The sequence below is a fragment of the Grammomys surdaster genome, unplaced genomic scaffold (assembly GCF_004785775.1).
Source record: "Grammomys surdaster isolate TR1022 unplaced genomic scaffold, NIH_TR_1.0 125739, whole genome shotgun sequence".
Taxonomy (NCBI): Eukaryota; Metazoa; Chordata; class Mammalia; order Rodentia; family Muridae; genus Grammomys; species Grammomys surdaster.
The window spans coordinates 563,163-584,794 of record NW_021620571.1 but is presented as its reverse complement, the minus strand read 5'-3'; the positions used below and the strand labels follow the sequence as shown (position 1 = coordinate 584,794).

General features: G+C 39.5%; 1 protein-coding gene across 7 annotated transcripts in view; it reads right to left on the bottom strand.

The window, feature by feature from the left end:
- Chd9 (chromodomain helicase DNA binding protein 9) overlaps positions 1-21,632 on the bottom strand; it is a 217,271-nt gene that overhangs the window by 90,712 nt on the left and 104,927 nt on the right. For 6 of the 7 annotated variants that reach the window (XM_028788235.1, XM_028788239.1, XM_028788238.1 and 3 more), the window contains one exon: positions 4,688-5,019. In XM_028788235.1, the coding sequence (XP_028644068.1) occupies positions 4,688-5,019 (332 nt within the window). Of the gene's footprint in view, positions 1-4,687; positions 5,020-5,750; positions 5,767-21,632 lie in introns of those variants that run through there. The other variant, XM_028788240.1, reaches the window with a different exon arrangement.

Genomic DNA, 21,632 nt, shown 5'->3' with positions numbered 1-21,632 from the left:
GGGAGAGGGAGAGGGAGAGGGAGAGGGAGAGGGAGAGGGAGAGGGAGAGGGAGAGGGAGAAAGAGAGCACCCCAGGTAGCGGATGAGGAAGGTGTACAGCCCCAGTTTCCCTTAAGAGCTCCATGCTATATAGGGTTTCAGAAAACCATAACAACTTTTATCTGCTGATCTCTGCATATATTCTAGATATTGCCTTATTTGTTTTAAATGATAACCCATTTCCTCCTCAAAATGATACAATGAGACATATAATATGATTATCCTTCTTCTAACAATAGCAGGTAAGAATCTGCACAGGGTTATACTGCTTGTAACTAAATGAAATTGGCTCTAAAAATCAAAGAATTTACAAAAATTAAGTAAGATGATATGAAGTGCTCTGAAAAGAATGTTCTATTGCTTATATATTTTTTTAAAGTTTCAACCTAGGGGCTAGAGAGATGTCTCAATAGTTGAGAGCATACTGCTCTTGCAGAAGACATAGACTTGGTTCCTAGTACCCTCACCAGATGGCTCCCGACTGCCTGTACCAGCAGTACTAGAGAATCTGATGCCCTCTAAACTCTGAGGGCACCTGCACTCGTGTACTGCAAATAAACCTTCACAGCCACACATACATACACACGAATGTAGGGTCTTGGGAGATGGTTCAGTGGATGCCTGCCATACAACAATGAGGACCAGTGTCCTTCCAGCTGCTACACATTAAAAAGCAGGGCAGAGCAATGGTTTGCCTAAAATCCTAAATTCTGCAGAAAACAGGGCATCTCTAGGGCAATCTGGCTAGCTAGACCGGCAGAACTGGCAAAATTTGAATTCAGTGAGAAAATTGCTTTAAAGTGGAGAGTCACATGACATCAACCTCACCTCCACATGCCATGCACATGTGTGACCACAACATGCAAATGTACATATCACACAAACATATACCATACCACATACAAATTAATAAAGTCAGTCTAGGGGCTCAGACTTGGGACATAGTTCAGTTGCTAAAGAGCTTGCTGCACAAGCATGAGAATTTGAGTTTGTTCCCTAGGACCCATGTAAAAACCCAGGCATGTGGCATTCACCTGCAGACACAGGCAAGTCCCTGACACTACCTGCCAGCCAGGCTAGCCAAGTCACTGAGCTCCAGGTGCAATGGCAACCTTGTCTCAAAAACTAAGGCAGTGTGGTTCAGAAGGATACCTGACAACAACCTCTGGCCTCCACAGCCACATCATGTGTAGACACATTACACTACACACACACACACACGCACACACACACACACAAACTACATCAGACTATAAAAGAAAAAGTTTCAAACATACTAAAGCAATGATTTTTTTTCAGAGTAATATTCCTGGTTTATATCAAATCACGTCTTTGGATTAAATAAATATCAATTTTAACTGGCTGTCATCAATAAATGATTTACAAATGTACTTTTTAATTTTTTAAGATTTATTTTATTTTTAAATTATGTGTGTGTCTATGCACATATGCGTGCTGTGCGTACAGAGGGAGAAGAAGGTGTTAGATTCTCTGGAGACGAGTTATGAGAGTTGTGAGCCTCCCGCTGTGGGTGCTGGAAAGTGCACTTGTATCTTAGCAGTGCCCAAGCTTAACCAATGCGTCATCTCTCTAGTCTCCAAATAAGCTTTTTAAATTTATATTTAACACTGTGGAGTGGGAAAGAGATTAAGATAAAGCATGAACTGTCTTCAAAATTATTGGTGTCAATAATCTGGTACTAATAGAGCAAGTCTAAAATTCACAGGAAATCTGATCTTTTAAAAAAAGGAAATATTCACGTATCATAAAATGCCACTTTAAATAACACAAACTGACCCTTACTTAAATGACTCCTCACATAACAATGAAAAAGAAGGGCTGGGAGCTGGGCATGGTGCAGCAACCCTCCAATACCAGCACTTGACATGGAGAGGAAGGCTGAGTTCTGTGAGTTCCAGGTCAACCAGGGCTTCACAGTGAGACCTTGTCTCAAGAAAATAAAAAGCTGCCCCTCCAAAAAACACCAAAAACCCCCCAACAACACCAACAAAACTAGGGTCTGGGATGCAGGTTACTGGGAGAGTGCTTGCCTAGCATGCCACAAGAGGGGCTTGACAGTCAATAGCTGCGTAAAGAATTCAGCAAGTTCAAAACGATAAAGCACGCTGCCTTATTAGAAGACATACAGAAATATTTTCATTGGCTAACAGAGGAACTCTGTATTCCACATTAATATACTTTAGTCCATAGTGGTGAGATGGTTCAATGGGTAAAGTTGCTTGCTGCCAAGCAGTAATGACTGAGTTTGAATTCTAGGACCCGTTTGGTGAGAAGCGAGAACTGATGTCCAAAAGTCACACGCACATGTGCATGTGCACACATATGCACACACGCACACACATGACATATTATAGTGTCTTGGGTTACATCCAGCTAAGTCCATACATTCTCAAGTCTTTTCCTTGTAGCAACTACTTAATATCTTGATATGTATTTAACCAAGAGAGAAAGTAAAACAATACACAAAAACCAAAAGCAAATAAAAAAACCCAATGCTTTCAGTACAATTGCCTCCAAATTCATTCTTTCTGGTTACTAGAGATTGGCACACTTGAGGAACAGGGGAGAGAAAGAAAGGAAAAAAATATGAAAACAATTGGCAATGTCATAGTACATTTTATTTTAAATAATCTACTTCCTTTTCTAAAAAACAAACAAACAAACAAACAAACAAACAAGCATACAACTCTCAGAAAATGAGTTAAAGCCAGACATGGTGGCACTTGCCTGTAATCCTAGAACTGAGGGGGCAGAGGCAGAGAGATTACACTAAGTCTGAGGCCAGCCTGCTCTATGTAATGGGTTCCAGAACAGTCTTAAAAAACTAAAAATGAAAATACACAACATCAACAAGAAACCACCCACTTCCCTTCCAGACAACCATGCCAATGCTACGATTTCTAACAATTCTAATTCACATTTTAGAAATCCGTGTTTCTCTGTGACTTAATTATTTTCATCTACTTTCTGTAAAAATTTATGATTTTCCTCTTCAGTCAGATTTAGGTCTGGTATCCCTTGTCTCTAGGTTCTTGGGTCTCTTTCATTCTCAGACTTAAAGCAAACAACAGTCACCTTAGCTTCTGAAGCTTCTCTACCAATTTCAGTGTCACAGTTTTCAAAGTACTGTCCTTCTAAATGCTACATTTCTCTGCCCATATCTCTGAACAAGTTAAAATTAGAAAATCTTAATAATATTAACTTCTACTAATGTGAAATATAGGCTTCCTAAGTTAAAAATAGACATAATTTTGGAAAAATAGGTACTTTCATTAAAAACAAATGAACAAAAACTTTTAAAAAAATGAATGACTAAGGGCTGGAGAGATGGCTCCTCAGCTGAGAGTGCTTACTTCTCTCACAGAGGACCTGGGTTCTGTTCCCAGAGTCTGCATGGAGGCTCCTAACTGACATGCATACTCCTGGGAGTATGCACACACAGAAAATAAATAAATAAATCTAAAAAAAGAATATCAGCACAATGTATGCTGCCTGAGAAGACTGCTGACATAAGGACAATATTTAAAAAATAAAATAAAGGAGTAGAAATTGAACTTTGAAATCCACTTTCTCTGCAAATAGTGTACTACCAGTAATAATTATTTATTAATACACTGTACAAGAACAGACTGCATTTGTTTGACTACATGGGAATGAAAATCAAGAGTTCAATGTGCTGGTTAACTATACAGCAATAATGTAAGCAAATGAAAAGTCTCCTGTCAGAGGGCTTCCCACTCTGTTCTCTATGTATGTGAACAACAAAAATCTTACATTAGCTTACATAAAGCAGTTTATGAACAATTCTACGGAAAGCTTCAAAAATGACTAGTCCTGTTAGAACAATTGTAAGCTCCGACGGCCTTCCATTATGCTTAGCCTTACATACAAAGCCTGCATGTATTTATATTTTGAAAATGTGCAAAATACGGAGAACTGGCTCTCGCACTGAGGGTGCTTGTCTAGCATGTATCAGACCTTGGTTCTAAAATTTAAGACAAGACACAAAGTCTGAGGTTTTGATCCCTAACACTACAAAAAAAACAAACAAAAACAAAAACAAAACAAACAAACAAACAAAAAACATAGAATAGTAAGATTCAGCAGCCAACTAAGATAGGCGAGTACTTCTTTGCTCTTAGGATTCTCCTGAAGCATTAATACCTGACCTCTTTATTACATAAAGTAAATCAGTAAATGCCTATTGTAATTCCCTACCAACAGGCCAGAGTTTTGAGTGGTTGGGTTTTCTGAGAAAATATTCTTTATCATGTTAGATCTGATGTGAGAGCTACTCAAAGTAAAAAAAATATTGGAAGAATTTCAAATATATCTTTAAAGAAAGTGACTATATGGAACTGCCACAAAAATGTGGATTTTTAGTCCTCTCCCTTATATATTTTGTTTTATTAATACAAACACACAAAGCATGATGTTAACAGAAAAGTAATATTTGGGAGACCCTAGAATATTACATAATTCATTGAAAATGGAAATAAAATGTACATGGCAGACAGCAATGTAAAAGTCTCCTAATGCAGTCCATCCACACTCAGATCAACAGCAGAAAAAGGTTGGACCTCAGCAGGAACTGGAAAACATTACATTTAATTAATAATCAACTTACCCAATTTTTGTCTTCTCTTTCAACTTAGAACACGCTTTTGGTTTTTTGTTGTCTCTGTCTTTTGGCTTAGACTTCATCCTCCGACCTCTCTTTTCTTCTTTCCCTTCGACTGAAGCACTAGGAAAGTTCTCGGGGCTCATCACTCGTGGAATATTGCGTTCCCCTCGCTCCTTTGCTCTTGCTATGGCCTCTGATATTATTCGATTTGCCTTTTCTTGCTTGCTTTCTGAATCTACCTTTTTTCTTGGCTTCTTCTCAGGCATGACTCTCACCTGGGTATTCTGCAGCTTAGTGTATGTCCCAGAACCATCGCTCTTCTTGGAAGATGGAGGCTGGGGAAAAGAAAAATTATAAATAGAATATACCAAAGTGTATTTTTAAAAACTGACATAATGTCTGAAAATTTTAAGTTAAACAGCAGTAAAATGACACAGCCGACATGTGAGTGCCACGAACAAAGGTAAGGGAGACTCCGCTCACCTGGAAGTTAGGACAGAACACACAGCCCAGCTACTCACTTGCAAATAGAGGTTAAGGGGAGACAGATTGGCTGATATTCCTAATACATTCTTAGGTTTCAGATTTTACCATAGAAATACAGTTATTTCAAATTTGTCCTGTAACTATTATTCACATTTAGGATGAAAGTCTTTTCTTTCATCTTTCCTCCAAAACTGGAAATTATTAAATTAAAAAATAGCTATTGTAACTTAGAATCACTTCTCCTTAGAAAAAGAAAGACCCTGTTTTAAGACTGAGAAGAGAAGAACACAAAATTATTTTAACGCAGCAGCATAGCTAGCTAGTTAGTAAACAGGCACTCTCTTATCTAAAATCAAAGAAAGTTTTAGTTTTCCCATGAAAGAGTTAAATTTGGATTTTTGTCTTTATTACAATTTTACTCAAGCTATTTTAGAGGGAAACAAGTTTTACCATTTTTATTATAATTATTAATATTTTAGCAATCTCACAGGAAACAGACCAAGAGCATTTTAAAAGAATTTCCTCTCCAAACACGCATTCATCCATATAGGCTTAGATCACAGTTTTGTTATGTTCTTACCCGTAAACATGCCTGTGACTACAGCAGAGAAAAAAAACAGGAATTTCCAAGCACATTTTCATGCCGATTCCAGTGTGTTCTACTGGGTGTCTTTTCTATACCTGCCTCATCAAGGTGTCAGAGCAGTGTCACAGCACTGGGGACGGAAGGAAGGTTTAGATTCGGTCTCTAAAATGCCACCTTAAGGCCTACAGACGACAACAAATAGCCCAGGCTGAGAAAACAGCACCAAGCTCAAGATGGCGATGCAGTGCGCTCCTGCAGCCGCAGCCAGTAACGAGGAGGGTTATTCAATCCCATTAGCCTTTTAGCCCAAAGAACCCCTCCTCCTCCCACTCATTCAGGCTTCACTTACCCTTCCTCTTGGCCTCTTCACTGAAGACATTTTGGCGTCAGACAAAGGCTTGCCCTCTGCTTTTTCACCACCCCAGGCAGTGCTCAAGGAAAAAGCATTGAAAGAAGACTCCTAAACGGCCTATTTAGCAAGCTGCAACCAAGAGATGCACAGCCGTCCACAAATACACATTTTGATTTATCAACACATTCCTGCCTTGGCCAGTTTACGTCTGCTGTTCATCCTCTTTAGCTATGATAAAGGCTGCAAGCCCTCCTACAAGCTGTTCCCTCAATAGCTGTAAGCAGATAGCCAGATTCCAACAAAGCACAGAAAGAAATGAATGCACAAAGCATCAAAACGCATCAGCATGAATATTAGAGATGTCGTTAAAAATACTGACTCCTTCTGCGGAAGTAGGCCAGCAGATGGTGCTACCAGTTATTATTCCATTAGACTCTGCAGTTTAACCCCCAGTGGACTGTTCTTCCCTCTGAACGCATTAACTCTCAATCTGCCACTCCCTACAACCAGGCTTTACAAATACCCATCCAAGTATGGGCTTGGTCTTCTTTTATTTCTTGTTTTTTAAATCATCTGGGAACTAAAACAGTGGAGAAATGGCTTTATGTGGCTGAGTATTTTTTTTTAATCCAATGCAGTTTTTAGTAGAGAAAAATACTTTTCTTCACAAAATTATAATGAAACATTTTTAACTACAGGAAGTAGCTGCCAATGACCCAAAGGTTAAAGAGCAGGTCATGCGAATGACCACTTAACAAGTGACTGTTCAGAATCGAGTCTCTTCCCACAGTGTCTACAGGCAGCAATAACCAAACAATTGTTATTTTTTAAATTGAGAAATGAACTGTCTTTATTATCTCCATGAGCACATTGATTTCCCAGCAAAAATCTCAATCCCTTTGGCCTTTACTCTTCATATTTTGTTTTAAATCTATGGCTGATAAAATTTAAATTTAATATTTTGTTAAAATAGATAAATTGATTTAAATTTATTTTGTTTTTGTCTGTTTGAGACAGGGTCAGTGTTCGCTGTCCTGGAACTCACAGAAATCCACCTGCCTCTGCCTTAGAGTTCCTGGGATTAGAGGCATATGCCACCATACCTGACTCTTGAATTTGATCATTGATAAAGCTTTCATATATATATATATATATATATATATATATATATATATATGAATATATATATGAAATATATATATGAGACTATTTTAGTAAGCAATATCTTTAAATAGTTAAAACTTCACTACTTCAAAATTCAAATTTATCTTTTTGTTGTTTTGTTTTATTTTTAAGACAGGTTTTCTGTGTATAGCCCTGGCTGTCTTAGAACTTGCTCTGTAGCCCAGGCTGCTGGCTTTGAACTCAAAGATCTACCTGCTTCTGTCTCTCAAGTGTTGGAATCAAAGATGTGTGCCACCACTGCCCTGGCTTTATCTTTTTATTCATGCCCCCTTTCCAGCTGTTCCTCGAAAGTCATCTGGTATTGGCATGAAAACAGTGCTTCATCATTGTTCCTCTTGGGAAAACTAAAGGTTACAAGAGAAACATGACTCTGAACAGTCCTGGAAGGACCAACTTGGACAGCATGTGAGCGGAGTCAAGGCAGAGAAGCCCCAGCCTCACTTAGTCATTAGTTAGTGCCAGGTACTGTGCTAAGTACTTGTGGATACTAACCAATTTAATTCTGAAGGAAAAACAGGTAATAACATTAACAAAGAGATGAAGGGTGGCAAAGTGAACAGGATAGATACTGCTGTAATTAAAGAAGGACAGAGGGACATAAGAAGAACAGAAGGGACAGAAGAGCAAATGACCACAAAAATATTGATATAAACTAAAAAACTTATTTGGCATCAAGTACTAGTCTCCCAATTCCTAATAGTTCACATGCATTGACCCAGTTGACATTTAAGACTGAGCTGTTTAGGTTCTGTCTGTGTTCATTATTAATGTGTAGATAAGGACACTTGCAAGAAAGTGCTTAAGGGTCCCACTGAGGGGAGCCAGAGATAGCTCAGCATTTGAGAGCCCTAGCACTCACTGGCTCCTCTTCCAAAGGACCCTGATTTAGTTCCCAGCAGTTCACAATAGCCTGTGGTTCCAGTTCCAAGAAGTCTGACATCCTCTTCTGGCCTCTGGACACTAGGAATGTACACAGCACACACACATACATGCAGGCAATATACCCATACATACAAAATAAAAAAAAATAAATAAAGATCTCATTGCTACTGAATAGGGGGACATAGATTAGAAGACAAGACAGCCTCTTTAAGGAGACCGTGTTTTTTAGTTATTCTGCACGGCATAAAGTTCAATCGTTGTAATTTATAGGGATCAGCTTAAATATAAATAAAAGTGAGCCGTTTTCTCAAAATATCAGCTTGGCAATTATAAAGCTAGGGTGGATTTTTAACTCTTTCTAATGCCCTTTCAAAGATGCAGAGATCCATGAGGTAAAGATGGAGTATGGCTGAGCTGTACAAAGAGTCAAAAGCTGGTTTCTGGACCAAGTTCTGGTATCAGAGAAGGTAAAAAAAATGGGAAACCTAGTAGAGAAAGTGTATGTAATTCTTTTCATGCTGGTTTTCAAATGGTGAGCACTAAGACCTGGACACTGGAGCTAGAACCTACAAACAAAAAGTAGTCTGGGTTGATCCTAGGCACATGGCTCAAACCCTAACCGGCATTAGCAAGGCTATATTTGAACTCTGTGTACATACACACACATGTACACACACAGGCACACACACAGGCACACACACATGCATGTACACACACATGTGCACACACATACACACTCACACACTTACACACACATGCACACAGACACACATGCATGCACACACGTGCACACACATACGTACTCACACATTCATACACTCACACACATTTGCACCCTCAACACACACACAGTGAATCCCCTGCTGTTGTCTTTCCTCCCCTTAACTTCCCTTAGTGCTCTCGCCACAGATCAAGGACAATTCCCAAACCATCTAACTTTTCTGACAAGCTTCTCCGCAGGTCCCACTACCTTACTGAAACACTGTAACTGCTTACCAATTAATCTTACCAGTAGAATGGTATGAGATCAAGCAGTTCTTCTGCTACTGGAATTCAGGACTTTAAATTATATCCCCATGAGGTGAAAGGAATTTTCCAATTTATATAAAAATACAAACATAGTGTTATCATTTTGTCTACTTCTCAGTCTTCGAATTAATCAAATTCTGTCAGACTCCCCTTAATTATAGTCCCCCCCCCCAGCCTTTGTTGTATTAACTTCCCATTTGCTACACTGGGATCACATAGGAGAACATCATTATTTTTAAGTGTTTGGGGATGTGGAACATCAGCTCTGCAACCTTTGTTCCATGAGATAAGGTAAAGCTTCTTGAATACACTTCGGCTCTTCTGTAGGTCTGTGGCATGGTTCTTGCTTAGTGGACTTCATGTACTTGGTTCTATCCTCAGTTCAAAATTATGAAAGAACAAATGAATTAATCTCTCCAGCCACAAAAGGAAAATATATAAAGCAAATATTCCATACTAACCTGATACCAAAATGTAAAGGTATTTTAGTTGTTGACAATGAGCTAACATCTGCGTTTTCATCTTTAGTCAAGGCCAGCCTCACCTAGACATCTTCATAGCTGGAATTATAGAGGTGTGTGCCACACCCCACACCCAGCCAAGGCTTGCTTTTAAAAATTACACTTACACCAAATATTTTCCTGCATTTTGTGTCGGTTTATTTTCAGAGTTTTTATCAAGAGTGATCACTTCACTTCCCCTCTTCATACCTGTTTGCTGTCATGTTTCTAAGTTCAAATGCTGAGTTTTCATCTTGTGATCGGAGTGTCCAGGTTCCCTAGTAGCTAACAATGACGTTGCTCTTTTCCTTGTTAGGGTTAGAACTTTGAGTTTACAGTGATATGGTAATGCTTTTTAAAGTAGTGTCTACATTTTAATTATCAGTGTGGTAGCTCAAGCAAACAGTCTTAAAAGCTGTGTTTATGAATGACAACAGTGTTCTGCCCAACTTTAGGAAAGAAAAAATCAAGGGGAAAGAACATGACAGATATACCAGTAAAATCCAGAGGAATCAGGACATTCTGGAACTTGGAAAAACTATTCAAGGTGTCTGTTTCTTTCACAAAGCAATTTCAAGAGAGAAAATGAAGGAGGGGATGCAGACCCAACTGGAAGAGTAATATATGAGGAACAAAACTTAAAATAAATAAGAGAAAGTTTGGAAAGTTATCCACCAAATGCAATGCATGCATGGACAGTCTATTGATGTGAGCAAGTCAAACCTGAGTATAGATTCTAAGTAACTGAGAAAATTTAAAGTCTGACTGGATGGGACTGTAAGGTGACACTAGTGAAAGGGGACTGCTAAGCCTGGCTTGATACTTGACTTCTGTGTACCATGAGATGACAGATAATTAAACTTTAAGTTGTATTCTAAAATAACAAGTAGCTTATCATGGCAAGAAAGTTAGACATGTGGGAGAATAATAAACAATGTTAAATCAAGTAATATGTGTTATGATAAATATATCTAGACCTAATGCAGAGGGAATCAAACAATCAATAAATGATTACAGAATGATGGGAACCAAGGATGCTGACACATACCTATAATCTCAGCACAGAGAGGCTAAGGCAGGAAAAACACAGGTTTGTAGCCACCCTGGCCTATGCCCCAGCCTTGCCAACTGCTACATAGTAAGGCCTATCCTTAAAAATAAAAGTCTGAGCACCTCAGAAGACTAAAGCAAAGGACTTCTAAGGATGGAAAAGAGGAAGGAGGGAAGGTATGAAGGAGCAAAAAAAAAAGGAGGAAGAGAAGAGATGGGTTGAAAAAGAACGTATATACGGCTACTGCAATACCAGAATCTTATAATTTTTCATTGGCAAGAAACCCATACATATTATAAAACAATATTATGTCTCACCCTATATATCTTACCATATATATCTCATATACTGTTTCTATCACTTTTTAAATGTGTCTAATGAAGAATATATATTACATCAAATCACAAAACCTTATCAAGTTCATTATTTGCTGAAAACAATAAGTTCAAAAAATTCTGAACCCATTAACTCATCTTTAACACATGAAGTTAGTTATTCTGCGTGATAATGATGAGTTATGAGGCTGAGGCCTGCTGTGCCTGTGTGGTGGTGGTGGTACATGCCTTTAATCCTAGCACTCAGGACGCTGAGAGGTGCTCTGAGTTTGAGGCCAGTCTGGTCTATAGGTAAGTACTAGGATAGCAAGGGCTACACAGAGTGACCTTGTCTTGAAAACAGAACCAAAAACAAACAAAAAGTTCTCTTGTAGAGGTCCTGGATTTGGTTCCCAACAGCCTCGTGATGCCTCACAACTATCTGTAACTACATTTTCAGAAAATTCAACACCCAACACCCTCTTTTGGCTTCCGTGGGCACCTCCCACAGATGGTACACATACATAATGCTGGCACTCTTCGAAACACATAAAAAAGAGTAAGTAAATTGGGTGTAGTAGTATACACCTTTAATCCCAGCACTCCAGAGCAGATGCAGATGGATCTCAGTGAGTTCAAGGCCAGCCTGATAGTGGTTTCTAAAGAGTTTTTCTGTGTAGCCTCTACAGACCAGGTGAACCTCAAACTCAGAGATTCGCCTGCCTCCACCTCCTGAGCGCTTGGATCATCCTGTCTCCTTGATAGGTCATCACCATTATTCTCCATGGCTTGCTTGTGTATAACAGTGCTTTTTTAAGTATGAGCTATCATATGAGCTATCAGTTTAAGATAGTAACTAATATTCTTTATAAACGAAATGGACTAATGTTTTGTCAGATGTTGGTGTTGTCTTTTTCTGTGTGCATGCATGTATTTGTAGAGGTTTGAGAAGGATGGTTGGTATCCTCTTTCATTCTCATCCTTAGTCCCTTAAAATAGAACTTTAGCTCATCATTTTGCAAAAAAGTTGACAGCCAGTAAGCCCCACCAAATTTGTTTCTGGGGTTACAGGTAAGAATAGTCACATTAAGCTATAAAGCGGCACCGAGTGCTTTCATGTTTGCACAGCAAGGGCTCTAACCTACTGAGCCATCACCCTGGGCCCTAATGAAATCCTGCCATCTCTCTCACTACCTTTCATATATGTTCAGAAATATTTATTGAATATGTTCAGAAGTAAATATTGATCCTAGTCCAAAAAATTTTGAAAACTTATTTCGAGAGCTTACTGAATGCGTTCGTTTCATTTAGTGGTGCACTGGCTAGTTTTATGTCAATTTGACACAATCTATTGTCATCTAAGGAGGGAACCTCAATTGACAAAATGCATCCATAAGTTGGGCTGTACACAAGTCTGTAGAACAGCAGTTCCCACCCTGTGGGGTACAACCCCCACGGGGGTCACAAATTAGATATTCGGCAAGTCATTATGATTCATAATAGTAGCAAAATTACAGTTATGAAGTAGCAATGAAATAATTTTATGGTTGGGGGTCACCACAACACAAGGAATTGTATTCAAGGGTCACAACATTAGGAAGATTGAGAACCATAGCTGTAGAGCATTTTCTTTATGAGTGATTGATGGGGGAGGGCCCAGCCCATTGTGCGTGGTGCCATCCCTGGGCTATTGGTCCTGGGTTCTATAAAAAAGCAGGATATGCAGGTTATGAGGAGCAAGCCAGTAAGCAGCATCCCTCCACGGGCACTGCACAGCTCCTGCCTCCAGGTTTCTGACCTGTGTGAGTTCCAGTCCTGACTGAAGTGGAAGTGGAAGTCAAATAAACTGTTTCCTTCCCAAGCTGCTTTCAGACATGATGTTCCATCACGGCACTAGTAGGACAAGCTAGGAGAAGTGGGAAGGCTGCAGTGCAACTCAACGGAAGTTATTTTGTTCTCCAGTAGTTTGGAAATTTGGCTAGAAGATAACTACAGAATCAGAGGGGGAAAGCTTAAAACTTACATCCGGGAAGAAAGCTCTTAGGAGAACTGTGTTCTATGCACCGGAAGCAACACATGCCACATTAAATGCGGTAAAAGAATGAGTGGATGAGGTGAATCCATTTGTCAAAGGCTGTACCTTTTTAATCCTTAAATGTAATGGTGAGTGACAAAATTTGTGTAAGAAATTTGGGCTTGTTGGCTATGTTGGGCTACAATCCAAGCAATTGGGAGGTAGAGGAGGAAGATCAGGAATCTCGAACAGCATAGTTACAGTAGAATGTCTCAATACAATTTGGCTCCATCGTTGATTTCTAGGAGTAATTCATGTTTTACTTAAAAGGAGTGCCTCTCTTCAGGGTTATCAGGGGTTAGACATCTTGGACTTTCAGGTAGAGTTGGAAAAAAGTTGGCCATCAAAACTATGTGATTTAGAAGGAAGGATCTGGGATATAAAAGTACAAACTATGTAACTTCATTTGTGCAACATTCTTTCCTTCTTCTTGTCTTTTTGAGACAGGGTTTCTCTGCATAGCCCTGGCTCTCCTGGAACTAACTCTGTAGACCAGACTGGCCTCTTAACTCACAAAGACCTGCCTGCTTCCGCTTCCTGAGTGCTGGGATCAAAGGTATGTGCCACCACTGCCCAGCCTGTACAATATTCTTGAAGTGGTGAAACTTTAATAGATTAACTGACAGATCAGTGGTTGCTAAGGATTAGGAACAGGAGAGAGAGGTGAGTGTGGTTATACAAGAGTGCTCTTAAGGATGGGTGACTACGAGTAGTAGATAAGTCAATGAATTCATTCATTTAATTACGAATGTTAAACTTTTATGGACATGCACGAGGCTGGCTGAAAGCACAGCTTCGGTGGTAGAGAGAGAACCTGCCTGACAACGCACCAGGCTTTAGCTTGGTCCCCAGCACTGTAAGTCATCCAATTGATCATAGATAGCATGTCAAACTGAGGAAGTCTATAACATTGACGGGCTGTTGGCTGGCTCTGCTTTCTTATATTGTACTTTTACGATGCTACCATTAGCCAGGCATGATGATGCAAGCCTATAATGTCATCATGCTGGACGTAGAGGCAAGAGGACTAGGAAGAGTTCAAAGCCATCTTGGGCCATATAAGGCCATGTCTTAAACAAAACAAAACAAACTACTATTGTAGTAGCTGAGTAAAAAAAGTACACTGGATTTCTCTCCATTTTTTCATATGAATCTACAATTATCTAAATTAAAAAAAAAATTTCTAGAACTGATAAAATGGCCCAGTAAGTAAAAAGGGACTTGTTGCTAGACCTGAATCCCCAGAATCCACATGGTGGAAGGAGAGAACCAACTCACACAAGTTGTCCTTTGACTTGAACATCCATGCCATGGCATGTGATGCACCCATCCAACAATGTACATACATGCACATGCACACACATATGATCTTTCAAAACAATGTTTAAAATATCTCAAAACAAGAGGAAGGGAGAAAAAAAAGACAAGGCACATGCTCCAAGTAAAGAATGAGATAATAAATGTGTTGTTTTAAACCATTATATTAAGCACAATCTGGTACCACATAGCATTAGAAGAAATACATTCCAGCACTTAGGAGGCAGAGGCAAGCATATCTCTGTGAGTTATAGGCTAGCCTGGTCTACACAGTGAGTTCTAGGATGGCCAAAGGTATGTAAAGAGACCCTGTTTCAAAAGAACAACAAAAACAAGAGATGCAAGAGGAAGAAGTGTGTGTGTGTGTGTGTGTGTGTGTGTGTATGCAAGGGGGGTGTTTCGTGTAGCCAAGGCTGGCCTTGGATTTGCTGTATAGCTGAGATCCCCTTAGACTTGACCTTTGTGCCTCAATCCACTGAGTTGCTTGGATTACGAGCATATGTAACTATGCCAAGTTTCTATGATGCTGGGGATAAAACCCAGGGCGTCTGAGGCATGAACTCCTCCTATTGACCTACATCCCCAGCCGAGGAAGAAAATATAACAATCAAAACCTGAAAGAAAAAACACAAAACCATGTTCAAATCTGTATCTAACTTCTGGTCTTCAGGTCTGAATAACAATCATCTCTCTAAAAATGAATCCAGACTATCTGCTTTACTCTATATGTAAGCAAACACTGAAGTAATCCCAAATTTTTAGATATATTCTAAAAACTTTGTATTTACTATTCTATTTGTCTAGAGTTCTTACAAAGACTTATTTTCTAAACTTCTTGTATAAAATTAATACTTAACCCAGCTCATTGATGCATGCCTTTAATCCCAGCACTTGGGAGACAGAGGCAGGTGGATCTCTGAATTTGACACAGTAAGTTCCAGGACAACCAGGGCTATACAAAGAAATCCTGTCTCAAGTGGTGGTGAGAGGTAATCCCTTAAATCACATGTAAATGTATGAAGAAAATGAGCCATGGAAGTTCTGCCGTTGTAGATAGCCACTCGTTAATTCATGAGTATCAGGAGAGTGGCCATGTTATAGAAGCAAGCTCTCTTGGGCAAAGTCACTGTGTCTCACCAAGCCATGTCTTCTGCCAGGTTGTGGTGCAACTGCAGTGTCCACTAAGCAGATGTCAGCACCACGCTCTTGGTTTTCTCAGCTTCTAGAACAGTGAGCCAAATAACCCTTTCTTCTAAGTCACTCGTTCTCTAGGACTTTGCTATTACAACCACAATGACTGTAACAGTGCACTTTCTCTCCTCTAGTCTAATAGTGTCTACTCAAAAATTCACTTTAGTGCCATTACAGAGTGTGGCCTAGTAGGCGTGAGACCCAGTCCACATCAAGCAAATGAAGCTTACTTTGAGATATTATTTTTTATTATATGTAATTTTATTGCTATACTTATCATAGGGCATTGTGGTTATTTATAACCTAAAGCCATATTCAGATAATATCTCTTGAATCTTACCTAAGGTTTGATAGTTTCATATAACCTCCTAGATATGTTGTGAATTTAAATGAGATAATTTAGTTAATAGCTCTTGAAACATTAACAACTCAGCAATCAGTAAATACTAGAATTAATCCCTGTGGCTAAGATTAATATTTCTTATATAGAGGAGCCTAGAGACTGGCATGTCTAGCTAAGTGTCACATGCTTACCCCAGGCCCTAGAGTCAGTACCCCATGCTAGGAAACAAAACACTAATGATATGAAACCAATTTATTTTTTTGTTTTTTTTTGTTTTTTTTTTGTTTTTGTTTTTGTTTTTTTTTTTTCGAGACAGGGTTTCTCTGTATAGCCCTGGCTGTCCTGGAACTCACTCTGTAGACCAGGCTGTCCTCGAACTCAGAGATCCACCTACCTCTGCCTCCCAAGTGCTGGGATTAAAGGCGTGCACCACCACCACCCGGCTGAAAACCAATTTAAATGGGAAAAATATTTGAGCTAGCATTTCACGAAAAGGAAGGAATGTCAAAGAAACAAAAGAAAAGGTATTCACATTGTGAGACATTAATGCAACTTCAAACCCCTAATTATAACAGTCCATACAATGTGATTTCATGTGTCCAACATTCTTTAGGTAGCTGCCAGCAAACAACTATTTGCATGAATAAAGTTTTTAAAAACTGCACACAAATGTTTATAGAAGCTTTCTATTAAAAAATATTTTATGTATATTGGTATTTTGCCTGTAAATGCACCACATGCACTCATGACCTCCAGAAGAACAGTCAGTGCTCTTAACTGCTGAGCCATCTCACCAGCTCCTGAATGGACCTTTTTAGAGGGGGACAACCATGTCTCACTATGTAGCCCAGGTTGGCTCTGAAACCACAATTCTGCTTCAGTCTCCAGAGCTGAGGTCATAGGTGTATAGAACCACAAGCTGCTGTAACTTCTTAATCACATGCTGCCAACTAGCCATCTTTCTCTAAGCTCCTGCTGAGTACTTCAGCTCCATTCCAGCCTTCTGTCACCATTTCCAACAGGTTTGTGCAGACACATAGCTATTCGGGTCTTGGGCATATTAGAGACACTGACTTCTATATCTGACAGGAAAGATTTCAACAAACAACAACCCCTTCAGTAAACATGGGAACCATCTGGGCCAATGATGTAACAACATCAGGATGTATGAGGAAACTACAAATTACAACTATAATGGTTAAAATTAAAAGAGGTATCAGGGTGGGGCAATGCATGTAGGAGATTTCATCGATCAAGGTGTGGAGGCAGGAAGAGACCAGATTTGAGGCAAACCTAAACTAAAGAGCAACAGACCTAGTCTCAGAAACAAAAACAAAACAAACACCTTCTCCTCCCAAGGGCTAGGAATGTAGCTTTGTGCGAGAGCCTGGAATTTAAATGGTGGGGGTGGAGGGTAGGAAGCCTGGCATCCCGTTTGGAGGAGGAGGAGAACATCTGAAATCCCCGTACACATTCCAGAATGTACAATACTAATCACAGTGCAGTCTCTGGGCTCCCATTTTTCATGTCTGTATTCATGTGGCTTTGATGCATGTGTGGAAGTTGTAGGCTGGTTTCTCCTACTTTATTTACTGAGGCAGGATCTCTCAATCAATTTCAGTGCTCACTTACGCAGACACTCTTGCTAGTCAGCTTGCTCTGGGGAGCCTGCTTCTGTCTTTTGAGACTAGAATTCCAGGCTGGATGCCAATCTCACACTTACACAGCAAAGAGCAAGCACTCTAATCACGGGACCATCGCCCCATTTCAACTCTGTTATCAGTGTCCTCTCTCTCTCTCTCTCTCTCTCTCTCTCTCTCTCTCTCTCTCTCTCTCTCCTGCGCGCACGTGTGTGTGTGTGTGTGTGTGTGTGTGTGTGTGTGTAAAACAGCTTACTTGGAACTGTGTACAATGGTACATGTCTGTAGCACAGAAATCAAGCAAGAAGCAAAAGCAAAAGGATTACTGTAAAATTGATGCCGATTTGGGAATCAAATATAGTGAATTCTAGAACATCTGGGCTATATAGCTTAAGAAAAAGAGGAAAGCTGGGAAAGAACGAAGGAAGAAGGAGAGAGAAAAAAGATGCCTTTGGCCTTGTGAATGTACCTGACATACACAGAGTGTTTGCCTATTATATGAAAGGTTTTACAATATACATTGGCACAAAAACCAAAAAGGTAATCTTGCTACATATAAATTCTTTCTAACAATGTGCTTTGATGACACAGTGGGGTTAAGAGCATGCACAGCTCTTGCAGAGGACCAGGGTTCAGTTGTTATCACAGACCAGAGGGTTCGCATACTCTGTAACTAAAGTTACAGGGGATCTGGTGCCCTCTTTCGGTCTCCACAGGTACCTCCATTCACATGGATACATGTGAGACAAGAAATAATATAAACAACTCTAAAAAGAACTACGTACAATGAAAAAAACACAGAAACAAGAGTAGAGACAATATAATTCCATTTATATCGTCATGAACAGGCACTACTAATCTACAACAACAGGCACACAGGGTGATTGTCTGGGCATGGGATGGGAAGATAACTGCTTACCTAAGAAACTTCTTAAGATATGAAATGATTTATTAGCTTGACTGTGATAAAGATCACATAGGTACACATAATTCTCAGATCTTAATAAATTATACTAAAATGGATACATTTTATTAAATATAAATTGTCTCAATAAAATTTGACTTTCAGAAGGTACTTTAACAGGTGCGTATTCAGAACAGGATTAATTTTACCTAGTTAACAGCTCTTATTGGTTTTATTTATTTACTGCAAACTAAAATTATATTATATTATCCAGGGACTGTAGAGATAGCTCAGCAGCCCACTGCCTACCCTTCAAGAGGACCCAAGTTTGATTCCCACCATCCATGTGGTAGCTCAAATCCATCTGTAACTCTAGTTTGTAGACAACCAATGTCGGTAGATACCAGGCACACATCAGTGCACGGACATACATCAAGGCAAGACATCCATACACAGAAAATAATAGTAATAGTTCTACTATCACTGATAATAATAATAGTAATAATAATAATACATCTTTAAACAAAATAAGAGCTGGGCAGTGGTGACACATACCTTTAATCCCAGCACTCAGGAGGCAGAGGCAGGTCGATCTCTGTGAGTTCAAGGCCAGCCTGCTCTACAGAGTGAGTTCCTGACAGCTACACAGAGAGAAACACAAAACAAAATGAAAAGAAACCTGAGCCTGAATGCTTACCACACAAATGTACATGTGTGTGCACAGACATCTCCCAGCAATATTCTTATTGTAGAAGTAGAATACGTCACATGCACAAGATAATAGAAAGAGCAGAATAGTAAGCGAGCACATATTTCTGAGAAATAAGTCAGTATGAACAAGTGAGAGCTCAGATTGTCTCCTTAAGGAGCAAAAGAAGAGAAATAAATGTTCAAAGGAAGAAGACCATAAGAAAGGCACCACAAGCAATGAGAGTTTTGCCAAGTGGACTTTGATAGTCTGTGTCCCAAGACGCCGTGAGGTGTTCAGGTACTCACTCACAGGGTGCTGAGGGACTGGCTGCCTCCCTCGCTGAAGATCATGACAATTAGTACTCACTCACAAAAACCCAAATGGACAAGAGAAGGGGGAGGAAAGTTGCTCACAAAAATTGAACAAGCTAGAACTTTGAGAAACCTTTGATCCAGAACACAGACAAATCCTACCCTTTGTTGTCTTTAAAGCATTTTGGTTGCTTTGTTTTGTTTAACAGACAAAATAGTTTTCAAAGTTATGAAAGAAATGATACTTTTCCTGGCTATGTAGAAAAGATATTGTAAGCTAGGATAACTGGCAACAGGGAGATTCAATCAGCAATCTATCCTTCAACTGATAAGACCTTAAAAATTAGGGTTTTTTTTTGGGGGGGGTGATACTCAAAGATGGATCAGCAGGTAAGAGCATTGGCTGCTCTTCTATAGGTCCTGAGTTCAAGTCCCAGCAACCATATAATAGCTCACAATTATCTGTAATGGGAACTGATCCCTGTTTCTGACATGCAGGTGTACATATAGACACAAAACTCATATATATAAATTCTTGTTTAAAAAGTTTGGGGGGGGTAGAGAGATGGTTCAGTAGTTAAGAGCAAGTTCTGTTCTTCCTAGTGGACCAGAGTTCCGTTTCTATCATGCACATCAGGAGGCTATAACCACCTGTAACTCTGTCTCCACAAGATCAATACCTCTGGTCTCTGTGGGCATCCACAAACATGCACATAATTAAAAATCTTAACAAGGGAAGGAGGGCCGGACGGTGGTGGTGCATGCCTTTAATGGTGGCGCATGGCAGCACTTGGAGGCTGAGGTAGGCGAATTTCTGAGTTTGAGGCCAGCCTGGTCTACAGAGTGAGTTCCAGGACAGCCAGGGCTATACAAAGAAACCCTGTCTCGAAAAACCAAAAAAAAAAAAGAAGAAGAAGACGAAGAAGAAGAGGAGAAGGAGGGAGAGGAGGAGGAGGAAGAAGAGGAAGAGGAGGAGGAGTTGGAGTTATTTGCTTAGGCTGGGTGGTGGTACATGCCCTTAATCACAACACAGGGGAGACAGAGTCTGGGAGTTCTGAGGCCAGCCTGGTCTACATAGTGAGTTCCAAGAGACAGGTGGACCACAGAGAGTGACCACATCACAAAAAATACATAAAGAATGAGTTTGGGAACCAATGTGAACAGCGTTTGTTGGTTATGTTGTAATTTATAATTCAGGAAGAGGAAAGGGGGAGAAAACATGGTTCACTGTGGCACTTGTTTTTTATAATAAACAGTATGTCATAATAACAAATCTAATACAAATATAAACATCCCACTGAAAATAGATTATAAAAATACTGACAATATTAATTTTTAACCTACTTTGTTGATGTTATTTATTAAAAGCAAAACATATTTATCTCCTTTGCTGTAAGATATGGGGGAAAGTCTCCAGCTAACTTCTGGCCAGAGGTTAAAAAATATTTTCTAATTAATTGCATTGTTTACTGATAAAATCACCCAGATGGCCTATTAAAACCAAAGAAAAGCACAGATCAAACCCAAAATTACAGACCAAAAGTCAAGTGTAGACACAAATTACTCTCAACCAAAACCTAGCAGCTAACAGAAGGAAGGAAAGAGAAAGAAGAGGGACAGGGAGAGCAACTGAGCGAGTAGGATAGTTTAGGAATGCAAGGCTTAATCTCTGTCTGTCTGTCTGTCTGTCTGTCTGTCTGTGTCTCTCTCTCTTAATGTAAAGGACAGATACTCCTCCTTCTTTTTAGAACTTTGTTTATTTTGTTTGGGTTTTGTTTTTAAATTTTATTGATTTATTTTATAAATATGGATGTTTTGTTTGTATACATGTCTGTACATACCTGGCCAGAAAAAGGTGTTGGAAACCATAGAACTAGAGCTCAGGGTTACTTTGAGCGAGCCACCATGTGGGTACTAGTAATTGTACTCAGGTCCTCTGAAAGAGTGGTCAGCGCTTTTAAGCACTAAGCCATCTCTCCAACCTACAAACCTAATTTACTATCTGAAAATTAGTTTGCATAGTACAGCTTGTCAAGAGCCTCATAAAAGCTTTATATCCTATCAAGTGATAAAGGAAAACAAATACTCAAAT